At 35.0% G+C, this 15,749-nt stretch overlaps 1 protein-coding gene across 1 annotated transcript; it reads right to left on the bottom strand.

Moving 5' to 3' along the window:
* Positions 1 to 12,693: 12,693 nt before the first annotated feature.
* On the bottom strand, positions 12,694 to 14,759 carry LOC148876932 (putative WRKY transcription factor 51). Its single transcript, XM_088964906.1, has 3 exons — positions 14,326 to 14,759; positions 14,090 to 14,236; positions 12,694 to 13,141 (listed from the first exon to the last, which is right to left on the bottom strand). Exons 1-3 carry the CDS (start codon positions 14,610 to 14,612, stop codon positions 12,937 to 12,939), a joined length of 639 nt encoding a protein of 212 aa, XP_088821032.1. The 5' UTR covers positions 14,613 to 14,759; the 3' UTR covers positions 12,694 to 12,936.
* Positions 14,760 to 15,749: the final 990 nt, after the last annotated feature.

The raw sequence follows: 15,749 nt of genomic DNA on the forward strand, positions 1-15,749 counted from the left end.
TCCAATCTGCTACAGTCGAATGTGATTCCATTGCAAGTGGATCAGGTTCAATCTAATTCAATAAATATTTTGGACCATTTTGGATTGGTCCAATTCAATGTCCGGACCATGTTCAAATTTGTTTTAATTTAGATTAATTCTAATTCAAACCTGGTCCATTGACACCTTATTCTTATCCTATATCAATGGATCAAATGTTGGTTCAATCCAACCCAATCCAATATAAATTCATTATGGATGGATTAGGTCCAATCCAATCCAATAAATACTTTGGAAAATCGGTCTATTGACATCCTTATTCATATCCTTAATTTTCATGATATGAAACTAAAATCTATGTCTATATTATATATAAAGTGTGAATGTAGTGTGGAAGTTTTTTTCACTAAAATTACCCTCTATTTCTTTATTTGAGAAAGGTATAAAAGTCATTTTATTATAACTTTAATGTTAATTTTAATGGCTATTAAAATGTCCATATTTGTATAGTTAATCCATCTCTAATTGTAAGGGTTCAAAATGTAACTTCGATTATTATTTTCCACATCATTTAATCTCCTCTAATTAAGTCTTATTTTTAAAGCACTAAATCCCTTTTATCTTATAAAATCATATATTTTTAAGTTATTTTTTCACTAATAAATGTTGCTAATAAGATTTATGTCAATATTTTTAAATGTACAAATCCATATATTTTAAAATTGACTAAAAAACAAAATCATTCTTTATCCAAGTAGTGGTTAAACAATTCAACTATCCAAATCAAATTGATCAATCTATGAAATTATAGTTAGTTAATAAAATTTTTAAAATAAAAATAAACATAAAAAGTTACAAAAATGTAGAAAAATAAGAGACATTTATGTAATTAAATTATTTTTATTGATAATGAACATGAAATACATAATTTAGAATTGGCCTAAAATGAAATATAAAAATTAATAATAAATAGTTCAACTTTTGGGTTAAATGTATTAAATTTTAATGTCATAAATAAATAATAAAAAATAATATAATACAAAAATACATACATATTGCAAAAAAAAAACATTCAAACATATGTATAATATCATATATTTATCATATTAAACAAAAAGTAAGTGTAAAATATCAAAATTAGTTTTACACACAAAAATACAAAAAAAAACTATAGTAAAAACTGAACACATCTATAATTCTATATCTACACTATTATTAAAAATATGAATAAGATTGTGGAATTTTCTTTTGATTAAAATACTCAATTTTGAATTTAGTCACTATTTAATTATGAGGTTTAAATTGTAAACTAAACTACTACATTTCACCACATTCAATTCACTCTATTTAAATCTTACATTTTTTTTTTGATAAATGACTAAAAAAAAGATACACCCAAAAAATAAAACATTACAAAATGAAGAATCTAGCCATGCAATAGGGGTGCAAATGGATTAGATTGGGTCAGATAATAGGATCCAATCAAAAAATTGGATCGTATTTGGATATGTGTGTGTTATTTATAAATATATTATTTATATTGCAATTTTGTATCGAATACTTGTATTTTTTTGTTTTTCTTTATTTAAATTTTTATACTTTAATTTTCTTTAATATTTTATTATTTTTTAAATTAAATTGGAACGGATCAAATCCAAATATCTGACTTCCTCATCAAATTCATATTCAAATCCATGTTTATGAGATGCAATTAGATCTCTTGTTAATAGTATCGGATTAGATTCGGATATACCCTTATTCAAATTTGATCCAACCTATTTGCATCCCTACCAAGCAGATAAACTTGTCAATGATACCTAAAAACTTCACAACTTAATCCAAGTATCACATATTTGGATGAGGTGTTTATGTAATCATATTTGAATTTTGCAATCTACATCTAATTAATAATATAAAATATAAAACAAAAATAATACATAAAAATTTATAAAAAAATTTGGATATATTATTACCATCATTATCGTCATCTAGAATTGTCATGTGCAAAGCACGTGCATGCTTACTCGTAATTGAGAAATGTATTAATTTAGCAAGATGTAAATATATAGGATTGAATATTTGTTTAGGGAGTTAACCTATAGCAAATTAGGACCCGTTTGGGAGGGTTGAGCTGAAGATAAGCTTTGGTTCAGCTGCATGAATAACATAAGTTATGTTGGTCGACAAATGGCTTACCTGCCTAAGAAGTCAGATGACCTTGGTGAGGCACTCTAACAAGGTATTCAAAGAAGCTGAAGTGTCCAACCCTTCAACTGGTTGATCCATAGCAAATTTGGCTCCGAATTTTTCACCAAAACATATGAACAGGCAGAAGCCAATGCACTTTATTTTATTTTGTTTTTTGATAGAAATAGAAATTACCATTCAAACAAAAAGTTTTTTAACAACACAGTCAAAAAATTAGGAGGCGAGTCAACAAAGCAAACCTCCTCATCCTCACTATGGGCCCTTTTAGCAATTTCATGGGCCAAACAAAGTCTTTTCCCTGGGGATGTAAGCAAAAGATGCCCCAACTTGGGCCAAACAAACAAAAATATTGTTCACTTGCTGCCAAAGTTCAGGAATAATATTTACAGATCCACGGTTCAAATAGTTTATAGCTTCTAGGCTATCTGAAAATATAGAATTTCTTTAGAAAGATTTCGACACCGCAAACAAGACTACTTCCTCGATCGCATAGAGCTCCATCTTGAGAACCGACCCCACTCCAAGACATTTTTCCCTGTAGTAACCATAAAAGACTCTGAGTTAGATGGAAAGATAAAGGCATAAGTACCTTTACCACTTTGAAAACACTACCATCACAAAAGAACATGGCCTCCTCCCCCTTAGGGAGGGAGGGAGGTTTATCTTTTTGGATAGTATCACAATTCATGACTCCCCAGGTCTACCTACAAGCAACCTCTTTTCTAGCTTTCCAAATTTGAAGATAGGCTTTGTTACTAGATCTGGTCATTTCTGAACCACCAGATGTGGTAAGCTATCACCGCTACCCAAATTAATAAATCCATTTTATCATTTTTGAGGAAAACGCACACAAAGCCACAGAAATAGTTTTCGGAACAGAATTTCTAATACAATTCAACACAAAAGCCATGTGAAGAGTTATTTCATTCTGAGCTTTACAAAAGACACAACAAGCTAAAATATTAAAGCCCCTTTGCCCTAGCACATCTGCAGTGACCACAAACCCTCTCAACACTCTCCAAAGGAAAAGCCTATATCTGGGCAAAATAGGCAAAGCCCAAAAATACGTTGACCCACCAAGTTAGCTGGGCCTGCTCCTAGTGGGGGGTCCCATCGAGGCTGTGAACCCATCTCCTTTTGTAATCCAAGGATTACCCCACATCGTGACTTCCCTAGTGGGTTTCACCTTATAGCCCAGGAAAGGGTAAATTTCCACAAGAGCTTTTGCTAAATTCTTCCAAAAGAATGAGGAGTTCCTACTTACTTTTCAAGGAAAGAAGTTCTTATTCTTCCAGTATTTACTCTTTAAAAATTGCACCCAGAGAGAGAGTCCTTATTCAATAAAGACCAAGCCACCTTCCACTGAAAAGGCCTTATTAATATCTATAGCTCTTCTCAAGACAAGTCCTCCCAATCCTTCAACTGACAAATAGTATCCCAGTTTGCCCAATGGTAAGTTTTGAGTCTTTCTGGTGCTTCCACCAGAAGTTTCTTTGAGTCTTGTCTATTTTCTCATTGAAACTATCCAGGAGCTTAACACATTGACATGGCATGGTTAGGGACAGCTTGGAGAACTGCTTTAGCTAACACCAGTTTACCCGCCTGGGACAAATTTGCAGCCTTCCAGTTACTCAACTTAGAATTCAATTGATCCAGAATAAACTCCACTGAGTCAGCCTTTTAATTTCTTCTTCCAGATCAGGGGATTTCCAAGTATCTTGCTTGGTAATCCAAGTTCCCCATTTTTAATTGTCCCTTATGGCTAACATTCCTACTAAAGAAAATGCATGATTTTCTACAATTAACAGTTTGGCCCAACATCTTTTGAAATTTATCAATTATGTCCAAAAGGTTAGCTGTGTGGTCCCACTTAGCTTTAATAAAGAGAAAGAGATCATCCACAAAAAAACAGGTGGGAAATTGTGTGTGTGTGTGGTGGGGGGTGGGGGGGCTCCCCTACAAATCTTAACACCCTCAATTAACCCATGCCCCTCAGCTCTTCCTAATAGCCTGGAACTCTGGATAGGCCCTCCATGGCCAGGATGAAAAGATATGGGGAAAGGGGGTCTCCTTGACGTAAACCCCTAGTTGGGGTGACCCTCCCCTCAGTTACTCCATTTACCAGGATTGAGAAGGAGACTATGGAGATACAAAACCTCACCAGATTACACCAAGTCTCAGAGAAGCCAAGCCCTCTCAAGACTTCAATAATATAATCCCACTCAATTCTATCATAAGCTCTAAGGATATCAACCTTTATGGCCATAGCTCTAGCTCCTTTTTTGTTGTGTTTTATGTAATGGAAGATCTCATAGGTGATCACCACATTATCCAAGATTTGTCGATCAGTAACAAAAGCATTTTGGAAGGAGGAGACACACTTGTCCAGAAGTGGTGTAATCCTATTAGCCAAGATTTTTGATATGACCTTATAGGTCACATTACACAAACTTACAAGCCAGAAGTCTCTGACTTGACTATAGTCCAATTTCTTTGGAACTAGAGTAATGAAAGTGTGATTCAAGCTTTTTACAAAACAACCATTTCTGAAGAATTCCTGAACTAAATCGACCAAATCCTTCTTTGTTGCCTCCTAGAAAGTTATAAAAGAGATTACAGGTTATCCATCCGGTCCTAGGGCTTTTACGTTATTGATGCTCTAAAGGGCCTCCTTAATTTCCTCTTCTAGAGGGATTCCTAATAGGTCTGCATTTTCCTAGTCTGAGATAAATGGGGTGAACAACTCTCTAACCTCTTCCAAATTTTGACAACCCTGAGAGGTGTAAAGTTCTTCAAAATAATCAACTATCAAATTGCTAACGTCTTCATGCCTAGTTATGGAGTTACCTTCTTTGTCTTTAATCCAGGAAATCCTATATTTTCTCTGCCTCATGGTGGCCATCCTATGAAAGTATGCAGTATTCCTATCTCCCTCTTGAAGCCAAATTTTCCTAGAATTTTGTTTCCAACAGAGTTTTTGACATTGGAGGAGGAAATCCCTCTTCATTTTCAATTTCTTCACCTCCACTTCCACCAGACTCACTCTATCATTTCTTAGTTCCTATAACTAGTACTTGAAAATGTTCAAGCTATTTTATATGCATCCAAACGTCATAACGTAGTTTAGAGAAAAAAAAAATCCATACATGTAGTGATTTTCAAAAAATGGTTGGATTTCCATCATTTGGCAAGCCAAGCAACCCAACAGTGCAGGTTGTGCTTGGTTGCAGTGAAAATCTGAACCAAATACAGATTTTACACCCAGTTTGGTTTTGAATTTTCTTATTATGCAACTATGAGTTGGTCCTCAAAAACTGATGCTTTGTCTCATACTTTCATTTGCACTTGCCAGCAGTGTAAATTTTGTATATCAAAAACTAATGCAAAATTTGCATACCTTCCTCCTACCTCAATTCTTTCATATAAAGTGGGCATCGCATCATCTTACTTCCTACCTCACTCTCAAACAAACATCCCTTCTCCTACCAAGCATCATTTTTTGTTACGTATGAACTTATTTTACTTTACAGAAACAAATGAGACAAGGTCAAATATAAAGCAAAAATAAATTAGAATTTACATTCAACCTATGTACAGTACTCCCATGCATTTACATCAGTGTAAAGCAACCAAACACAGCCTAACTGGTTCATTAAGAAAGGAGTAAATGATTAGATTAATTTTAACTACCGGGTCAAGGATTAATCTTAGTGAAGCTTTCCGGGAGTTGTAATATATTGCTTTCTATGCTGTACAAATGAGTATATAGTAGAACGAACAATTGCAGCCAGCACTTGTTCAAGTTGAGTTTATATCAATTATGGACTTGGTTTAAGTCATCTCATACGATACACGTGGCAAATTATTGGGCCTAAGAGTCCAAGACCACTCTAGAGGTTTGGAAACTCTGTGCCTAAATGAATATAAATTGCATCAAAACAATGAATGGTGCAGGTAAAAAAGGGTTTACTCGCATAGGCTTCATCATGAAGTTTTTAGATATGGATTGGGCTTACTGAGTTCGAGATTGATGGTCCACTTGGGAGATGATTTTTGGCTCTGCTGCTTCAAAGAAGCTGCTTTCGTCCTATATTTGTTGACAATTAGCTTAAATGCCTAAAATCAGAAAAAATGTCAGATAACAGCACTCAATAGTAAAGTTCTTAATACCCAAACTTAAAGCAGATAAACAGCACGCCAAACCAATAATTCAGCATATTCTGCAGACTCCTACACCTTGCTTGCTAGCTACCACCACTGATTCCAGAACCACAAAAGCTATCATCTGTTTTAGCTTTACAATTAAAAAGCGTTATTCAAAAAAGCCTTAACAGCAGCTGTGAGTTCATCTGAGGAAGAATCAGTTGATTCTTGATGGGAAACTTTCCTCATTTTATTCATCCACCTGTTCACATAAAACAAGAAGAATGGGATTGGGCTGAACATCCTCAAATATGAATACTCCATTTCTAACCTTCCGAATAATCTACAAATTTAATTAAAACAATAGCAGATAATTCAAATACATATATAATCAGCAATTTCAGCAACGGAAAGCTCTTAATTCAACCACCACGACCACCAATCAGCAAAGTAACTATATATATAAAGGACTCAACATTTTTAAAAGTGGAACTAAGGCTACTCCCAACTCCCAAACCAGCTGACAGCCCTTCAATTTGGCTGATCGACAGCCGAATTGGCTCTCTGGATATTTCATCGAATATATATAAAGCTTTTAAAGCTTATATTATGTAAGGCCGTTTGTGTGAACCCCACACACAGACAGCGGACAGCCAGAAGCCGCTGCGCTTCAGCCCTCCTGAATATGGGCACTGAATCAAATTATTGTTTTTCAGCTCAGGAATCAAATTCATTACCAATATTCTCCAAAGTCTAAATGGCAGTGGACAGTTTGGTTTGCCTTATGTGTACGTGGATTTGCATTTGCATGCCAAACATGTGTGTTGTTAAATTGATTTTTGAGTGGAAACTTATTGAGAGATCTCAAGGATCCGACCGAAAGCAATGACTCCTAATTCCTAAGCTTAACCAATTGGATTTGGGATTTGGGAATTGGGAATTGGGACCAAACAATTTCTGCGATTAACAGGGTGTATTTGATTAACACATGCATACAAATTTAGATAAAAGATTCCAATACATTAATGCTGTACATACACGCTACAGCACAGGGTTTAGTATCTTTTAAGTATGAATAGTGACGTACACTATCAATCTCGGGAGTCATTTTCAGCCTCGGCAGAATATCAGCTTTATCAATAGGAAACTACGTACAGTGAATAACTGTGTTGAGTTTAGGCCCATGACCAATCTTGACCAGCAATATATTGGCTCAGACTTTGAGCCCATTGGGCCTCCTTACCCATTTGTAATCCCAGCTCCAATAACAATCGTTAACCACTCAAATAACATGGGGTTATCTGCAGAATGATAAACAGAAAGGGGATAAGATATAATGAGGAGTTGGACTTTTTATATAAAATGTAAACAAGTCTTCTTTTCTTCATTATTAAAATCAAACAATGGCAGGACAGGATTCATGTGGCCCAACACAAATAGTTGGGCTTAAGTCTGATTCTAGTTGAGCAATTAAGCTAATTCCCGATGTAGAGCATCCTCTATATGCGGGATCCATTCCCTGATGCACAATTGTATTCAGTACATGAGCCATGCCAGATATTCCCCATTTGGGAGTGTTTATTGGATAATAAGTGTTTATTCTAATAAGCGCTTATGAGTGCTTGATTTGATGAAAGAGTGTTTCTTTTAAAATGAATCTAGTATAGGTATTTTGAAAATTACGTGATGGGCCAAGACAGGCCAGAAACACAATAAGCACTTCTCAAATAGCGCTTGAAAAAAACAGACAAAATTTTCAGCTATTCAAAATGGGCTTATTTCCTAGAAAAAACACTTATTAAATTTCCCAACTACGATAAGCATTAAATTTTCATTTCTAAAACCTAGTTCATCTTGCAATTTGTATGCTAACAACATTATATCATCTCCAACCAAAAAAAAACTATTATGAATAACATCTAGGAGGTGATTATCATTTAAAAAAAAAAAAGTAGGAAATTGAATTGCTGACTGAAAATATAGAAATATAAAAATATGAAAGAAAATATAATACAACTTAGATGAGTTATCAAAATGAAATTCTCCTTTAATTTTCTTTTCATTTTGATACACTCATCTAAGTTGCATTATATTTTTTTTATATTTTTATATTTCTATATTTTCAGTCAGCAATTCAATTTCCTACGTTTTCCAAGGAATAATGTAGTACCGTGAGTCCGTGATAAAAATGTGTGAAATGTGTTAAACATTAATGCTAACCATGTGATGAATATCAAGTTATTGACTACGATAACATGTAAAAGAATATGTGCTTTATATTGATATGATACATCATTGTTGTTTTCTTAGATAATGCTTCGTCCTAAAATTTGATAAAGTAATTCTGGGTTCTATGTATATTTTAGGATAAATTATTAAAACTTCTCCTGAAGTATTAGTTGTGCTTGAAACCTCCCCTAAAGTTTGGTAATTGTAATCACCTCCCCTGAATTTTCTAGTACAGTTGTCGGTAGATCCCGTTTGTTAGAACCTCTAACAAGAGGTATGAAAATGTCCAAAATACCCATGCAGTTACTTTTGACCAAAATGTTTATTTTCCATTCTCTTTATATCAATTGCTACCCCAAAACTTTCTAATCTCTTTTCGGAAATTGATTCATTTTCCAAATTTTTCTTCATATCAATCTCTCAAAGGTAAAGGTGCAACTTTAAACTCTCCTTTTTTTTTTGTTGTTCACAAAGTTTGTACTGTTTTTTGTGTAAAAACCAGCCTCAATAGTAAGTGCATGAATATTTTAGACATTTTTCATACCTATTGTTAGAGGATTTTAACCAAGTGGGTCTACTTGCAGCTAATGTCATAAAGTTGAAAGGAGGTGATTGCAATTACAAAACTTCAGGGGAGGTTTCAGCAATAACCAAATATTTCATGGGAGGTTTCAGTAATTTGCTAGTTAGGCACTATTAGACGCCACATAAGCAAAAGGGTGAAAACATTAATTTCCATTGCAAGAAACATCAAAATAATATTTTCTTTAAAAGTTGCTCTTACATAATTGAAGGCATTAGTGTTATTTGAAACATTTTGAGAATGTTAAACTGCAAGGTGCCGACTAGCTGGTTGGTAAGGTCTCCCATTGGTTGTAGTTGAGACTTAGGATCAAATCCTGCCTAAACTAGGGTTAAAACCAGTAATCGGTAATCAAAACTAAATCAAAGCCGGTCGGTTAACCGGTTGACCAACTCGGTTAACTGTCGGTTTGGTTACTTGGTTTTTTCGGTTTTTTATATTTATAGTGTATATTATAAAAAATATATTAATTTGTAATAAAAACTAGAAATATATATAATATTATATTTTAAATAATAAATAATATATTCTATATTATAAATACATATATTTATATCTAATGCATATTTATTAATTTATAATATAAAAAAATATAAAATATATATAATATACATAAAATATATAGAATTATATGTATACCAGTCGGTTTAGTTAACCATTTGTTTTCTGTATTGGTTAACCAAAACTGAATTGATGCCTTTGGCTTTTTAAAAATCCAAACTGAAAACTGAACCAACCAGTTTGGTTTAACCAAAGTTTTTGGTCCGGTTTCATTGGTTCAATTCAATTTTTTAGTTTTTCTTGTTCATCCCTACCTGCACTTGGGTTATTGGGATGGACTACCCCTATTGTGTAGCCCTTGGGATGCATAGATCTCGACAAGTTACCCAAAATAAGAAAAAAAATCACTTCAATCTGACATCGAAGTGTAAAATTATGGCCTCTGAAAGTTTGCATACATTGATGAGTGTACAACTTGTGACCCAGTGACCGGGTCGAATGGATCAATAGTTGAACCAATTGGGTCAAACGATTTCTGATAAAGTCAATAGTTTTTTACCGTCTAACAGATCTTGACTGAACCGAACCCAAAATCTTGGCAAGGTGACAGTTCCAATGATTCCACCGACCGAATGAACGATGGGTTGAAAACACTATGACATATAAAAACGCCTTGTAGAAACAACTTGGTACCATACACTTCCTAATTGATGCGACTTCTCCATATTTCTTTTTCTTTTGATTTGATTGTGATGCCTCTTGTTCTTTTTTCTCAAAGATTTTGCATAAGATGAAAAAATAATAAAGGAAAGAAACTCATAATAAGCATTTATTTCAAGCTTTAATTTGCCTAACAAGATTTTTCTTTGGCAAGAATTTGAATATATTATTAATTTATTATTAAACCCACTAGAAACATATGAAACAGATTAATATCGTACTTGCGATACACCAAATCATGGATGAAACCCATTAATTACCCCAGCTTGATCATATATATAACAAGTTTTTTCAAAAATAAAGAAAGACAATTACTTTTTCATGAGTGACTTTTAAGGAATACCCAGTAAATTCACACATTATCCATTTTTACACCTACTAAACTAAAGAGTTGAAAATTTCCACCAAAATGTATTGAGAAGCTGAATCCATTTTTTAGTTCCCATGTTTGCCCTTTAAACATGGTTAATTAATGAAATGCAAAGAAGAGAAACGTGGTTTCCAACTTTCCATATACAACTCTTTAATTTTCAACTAAGGTTAAGTTTGGAAGGAGTATAAATATAGATATCTACATCGTGTTTGGAAGCGTTGGCGCTTTTTGGGACGAATTTTCAAGAAAAAATGCTTATGCTTGTTTTTCACAAAAAAAAAAAAAAAACGCTTCTGCCACATAGGTAGTGAGCAATACTCTGTTGTTTGGTAAGATGATTTTCATCACTGTTTTTCATGTATATGCTGACAGGTAAGCACCAGATAGGATACACATCAGTCAACTGTTAGTGGGAATAGTTCACCGATGCATGAAACGCCAACGTGGCACTGTTTTTTTGGCGTTTCATGCATCGGTGGGGTCCGCTTGCCCGATTTTTTAATAATCGGCTGAACCAAACAATGAGATACATGGGCATTTGTTGAATATGTGGATCCAACGTGGCCCCATTTTTTTGAAAAACGGCCACGGTTCCAAGCATCCCCCTAGAGTGCAAAACCTTGTATTGTATATATTTTTGTATGTATTTGCACCATATATATTTGCATTGGAAATTGTACAAATATAAATATATAGAATAAAAAATTTTGTATTTTGTATGTATTTATATTTATACTCTTTCCAGTTTCTAAACCTCTATTTGCACTATACGTATTTGTATTTATTTTCTTTCCAAAGTGAGCCTAAAACTTTTTATATATTTTCCTACCTTTTCTTATCTTTTTCTTTCAAACCAAACACAGCCTTATGGGTAATGAACATGTTTTCCAACAAGTACCCATACATAAGTGAAGAGATTATAGGTCCCACTTGAACTTGGTGTATATTATTTGATATATAGTTCTATTCTTTTAATTTGGTGACCACGTGAGGTTTTGCACGTGCCAATTCCCATAATATATTTAAATTTAATTACCTCGTATTTAAACAATAGGTATATATTAGATCTCTATATAATTAATTTATTTCTCTATCTTATAAGGGAGAACCTCAGCTGAAATTAATAAGGCGATATTAATTAATTGTACGTGAAAGGTTAGACCTGGAGCTGTTTACCTAAAAAAGACCTAGAGAGAAGTTGTAGGGCATTTGGAGACAGTCCAAGGTAGAACCAAATTAGTCATAATAAAACTTCAAATGGTTTGGATATGTCAACTTCCATCTATTGAGCAGTTTCTATTAGAAAATTTCATGGGAAACTAGAACAAAGTGAGAGAAAATATCAGGGAAAAGAGAAATTCCTGAAATCTCCACTTTTCTCTTTCAAAGATAGAATTTCCAAAAATGTAACAGTGTGAACTTTAACTTCTTTTTGCTTCTGGAAATATTAAAATTCTTAATTAGACCTCTCCTACCGCTATTGTGGAGATATATCCATAGCTTAAGTAATCAGTGGGCGAGTATATATGGTTGAATTTCATCCCTATTTTCCAGACTTCAGAGTTGACTCCATTGAGTCAGTCAATTAGACCCAAAGCAACCTCAATTTTATAAGGAGACCGTTAAAATTCAACAAAGAAAATTGAAAAAAAAAATCCCCTTTTGCTCAAGCAAATTCTATTAAGTTGGGTTTTCTTTTTGGAGCACAGGTTGATCTGTGTATTAGAAACAGCCCATCAGAGACGGACACTGTTATTATCCAAGCTGGGTTCCATCTCTGATATATAATAAGCCAAAAAATACTACTGAAAGAACCAAACAGTTTTACTGATTAATTTAGCTCTTTAGCCATGGATATGAATCATCAGTATCCATTATCCCAGCCCAGGGTCAGACCAGAACACTCCAGCTACCAGAGGGTAAGCTGGTATCAAACCTACCAATCCTTACAGCTGGTTATAGAGAGAGAGAGAGATGTAAATTAATATATGTTATTAGTTAATTACAAGGATTCTGATGATAAATGACAGTAATAAATAAAGATAAGAGTATGATGAGCTGGGATCATGTTGATTCATACATATCCCTCCTTCGCTTCGTTCCTTCCCCATTAGCATTAATTGCGTCTCGTCTCCATGTGGAGTAGAAAACAAACAACGACACAGAGATGAGAGTATGAGACGACGTAGCGTCGATCTTCTCAAGAGGATGATGAGTGTGAATGTGAAGCTTGCAAAGTCCATCCACTAGGAACCATTAATGGCATTTCGTTGTAATAAACCACACACGGGCTTTCATGATTGTGCACACCCTCATACGTCGTTATCACATACCTCGAGTCATCACGGTCTCTTTCCACTCTCTTCTTCACATTGCATCCTCCACTTGAGCAGCGATAGTAATTCCTGGCCATATAGCAACACAACTAAAGCGTTATATATGCTTAGAAAACTTTTTTACTTTAGATATAATAAATTAATAAAAGCTGTCTCTCTCTCTCTCTCTCTCTCTTAATTTCTATGATTTGTGAACCCTCACAGACTTCACCAGCTCAAAATCTTCATCAGAAAGATTATTATGATTAATGAACAAGTTAAGTGGAGAGAAAGACAACTTGACAGCTTCTTCATAATCTTAACTCGTAATTAAGAGAATCCAATCACACCAACCAATTAATCCCAACCCCTGAAAGTTGCCCCATATACAGAAAAAGATGCATATATATATATGCCATGCCTCACTATAGTGAGTCTGCATATAGGAGCTGCACTTGAAGGCTGTTTTAACCAAATATATATACCACACCCCAGCCATCAAGTGTATATGCCCCACACCCACTCAATCTCTCACTTCGTGTGATGGTTGACGTACGTGGGGCGTTATTATTCGTAAAACGGACACCAACACAGCCAGCCAATCAAGTGCAGCTTATCGAGTCTCCTCACTAGTTACAGTGCTGGTTTTTCACATTTTTGCATCAATTCAGAGCTTCGAAGATAATCCAAGAAAAAGAGATCCTATCTTATCCTACCCATCTATTACCAAACCTATTAAGAAATAATCAAGATATAGGTACTCGTGAAGGCGATAGCTGCCAAATTAAAAGCAACTCGTCACAGACACTAAAATATGGATCTTAGGTGTGTTCTGTGGCTCAAAATTTGGGTGACATAAGCAACCCCCCAAAAGGCAGATCTCTCATGTCGTCACCGTAAACATCATCAACTGATTTTGTTTTGCTGTGTGTGGTCTAATCGAAGAGATAACCGGCAGTATAAATCTAGATAGAAATTAATTAGAAACACTTTCGATCGCATATACGGTGTATAAGCGACAACTGTTTCTGTTGTTACCTCGGGTTTGGACTGTTCTTCACCGTCTTCTTCCCGTACTTTCTCCATTTAAATCCATCGTCCATGACCTCAAGCTCAGATTTGGTTCTGAATGCAACTCTGAAGCCTACATCCATCTTAACTTTCTTCACTCCACTTTTGAATTTTCTGCAACCACATAAACAAACAAACACCCAGATTAGAAAGACCATGCAATCAGCTTGTTGTTATGGTAAAATTGGGTCGCCATCACTTGCATGTTGCTACTTGTGGACGTATCGGCGACGTAAGTGACGGAGTTGGTGGTGTATCCAGTTGAGTCAGTGATGGCCTTTTCCGGCAAAACTGGGTTCTCCGGATGGCATCCGATGTGGTGGCTGGACATGGAATCTTCTATCGATCCGTCTTCCAGAAGCAGATAATCGGAAAGTTCGAACTCCGGCTGGTGGGAATAATTCATTAAATCAGTATAATTAAGGGTTGGGTTAGGATTTGAATTGGGGACTTGAAGGAAGGCTGTCGCTAGGGAAGTGGAAGCCGCCATGGTCAGAACTCAGAAGAGGAGGGGACGAAAGAAATCTCAGACGGGGGAAGGAATGAGGAATCAGAGATGTTTTGGAGCTTTGATTACTTTCCTTTTGATGAGTTCTGAACTTCTGATACGCAACAAGTTCATCGTGCTCCGATTAATTTATTCTCTCTCTCTCTCTCTTTGGCGATCTTTCGTGGATACCTTCCTGGAGGGATATAGTGAAAGTTCGTTATTGGTCCACGTGTCATACCCGATGCAATATGTGGGTCCAGTTTACGCAATTTTGATGACGCATGGCATATTTTTTCGACCACTGTCCTTTTGTGATCTGTCATTGGTGGTATCGGTACGGTGAACGCTCAAAGCTTTGTAAGACTGTTTTGTCAGCCGCCAGGCCTCCATTACGACATCACATCTCCTCCCCACAACGGGCCGCCTCACAATGTCTCACAGCATATCCCCGCCATATATCGAGAACATCTCCTCCTGCATTACTGGTGATGCTTGAGAGACGGGCCACGGTGATTCGGGCACTGTATATATTACAACACCCGTGTGGATACGGCACTTGTTCCTCAGCTAAGTTTTCTTGCCCCATAAATTTTATTTGCACTGGTGTAAATATAAGTGGACATATATGTTGAATGCCAACTCCAGCTTACTTTTGGCATCCAAATTCACTTTGTCTTCGCTTGCAAGAGTATAAATACAAATATATAAAATGCAATACCTTGTACTTTATATTATTTTATATTGCTAAAATTTGTTCTTGCATTAAGTATATTTATTTTTTTTGTAAAAATTATAACGACGTGATCCCTACTTTATATATGATAGAGAACTAAGGTAGGAGGGAGTGGGGTATTGCTGCTAAATGCTAATAAAAGCGTACGGATAGGATTTTACATCTCCCTACAATTAGATTGCCAATGTTAAAAGCATGTTAGCATGATTTTAATGGTAGCATATTTGGGCTTGGTAGAAGAAGGATTATTTTGGTGATGCAAATTTTGCATTGTTGGTTAAATAATGCAAATAAGGTAGAATGAAACTTATCGATAAATGCTTTTCAAACCAAATGTCGACAATGTTGCATTGGTGATTGCAAATCGGTCGTCAAGATAAAATAGCCCACAGGCCATTGGTAAG

Source organism: Nelumbo lutea, chromosome 1, assembly GCF_056320005.1.
Source record: "Nelumbo lutea isolate HS-2025 chromosome 1, American lotus-T2T, whole genome shotgun sequence".
Lineage (NCBI taxonomy): Eukaryota > Viridiplantae > Streptophyta > Magnoliopsida > Proteales > Nelumbonaceae > Nelumbo > Nelumbo lutea.

What these genes read in the sequence shown, in the direction of transcription:
- LOC148876932 (XM_088964906.1), bottom strand. Translation starts at nt 14,612, where the DNA reads ATGGCGGCTTCCACTTCCCTAGCGACAGCCTTCCTTCAAGTCCCCAAT. An exon ending in ACGTCCACAAGTAGCAACAT is followed by an intron (nt 14,237 to 14,325) that starts GCAAGTGATGGC and finishes ATGTGGTTGCAG; the next exon opens with AAAATTCAAAAGTGGAGTGA. An exon ending in AAGAACAGTCCAAACCCGAG is followed by an intron (nt 13,142 to 14,089) that starts GTAACAACAGAA and finishes CTATATGGCCAG; the next exon opens with GAATTACTATCGCTGCTCAA.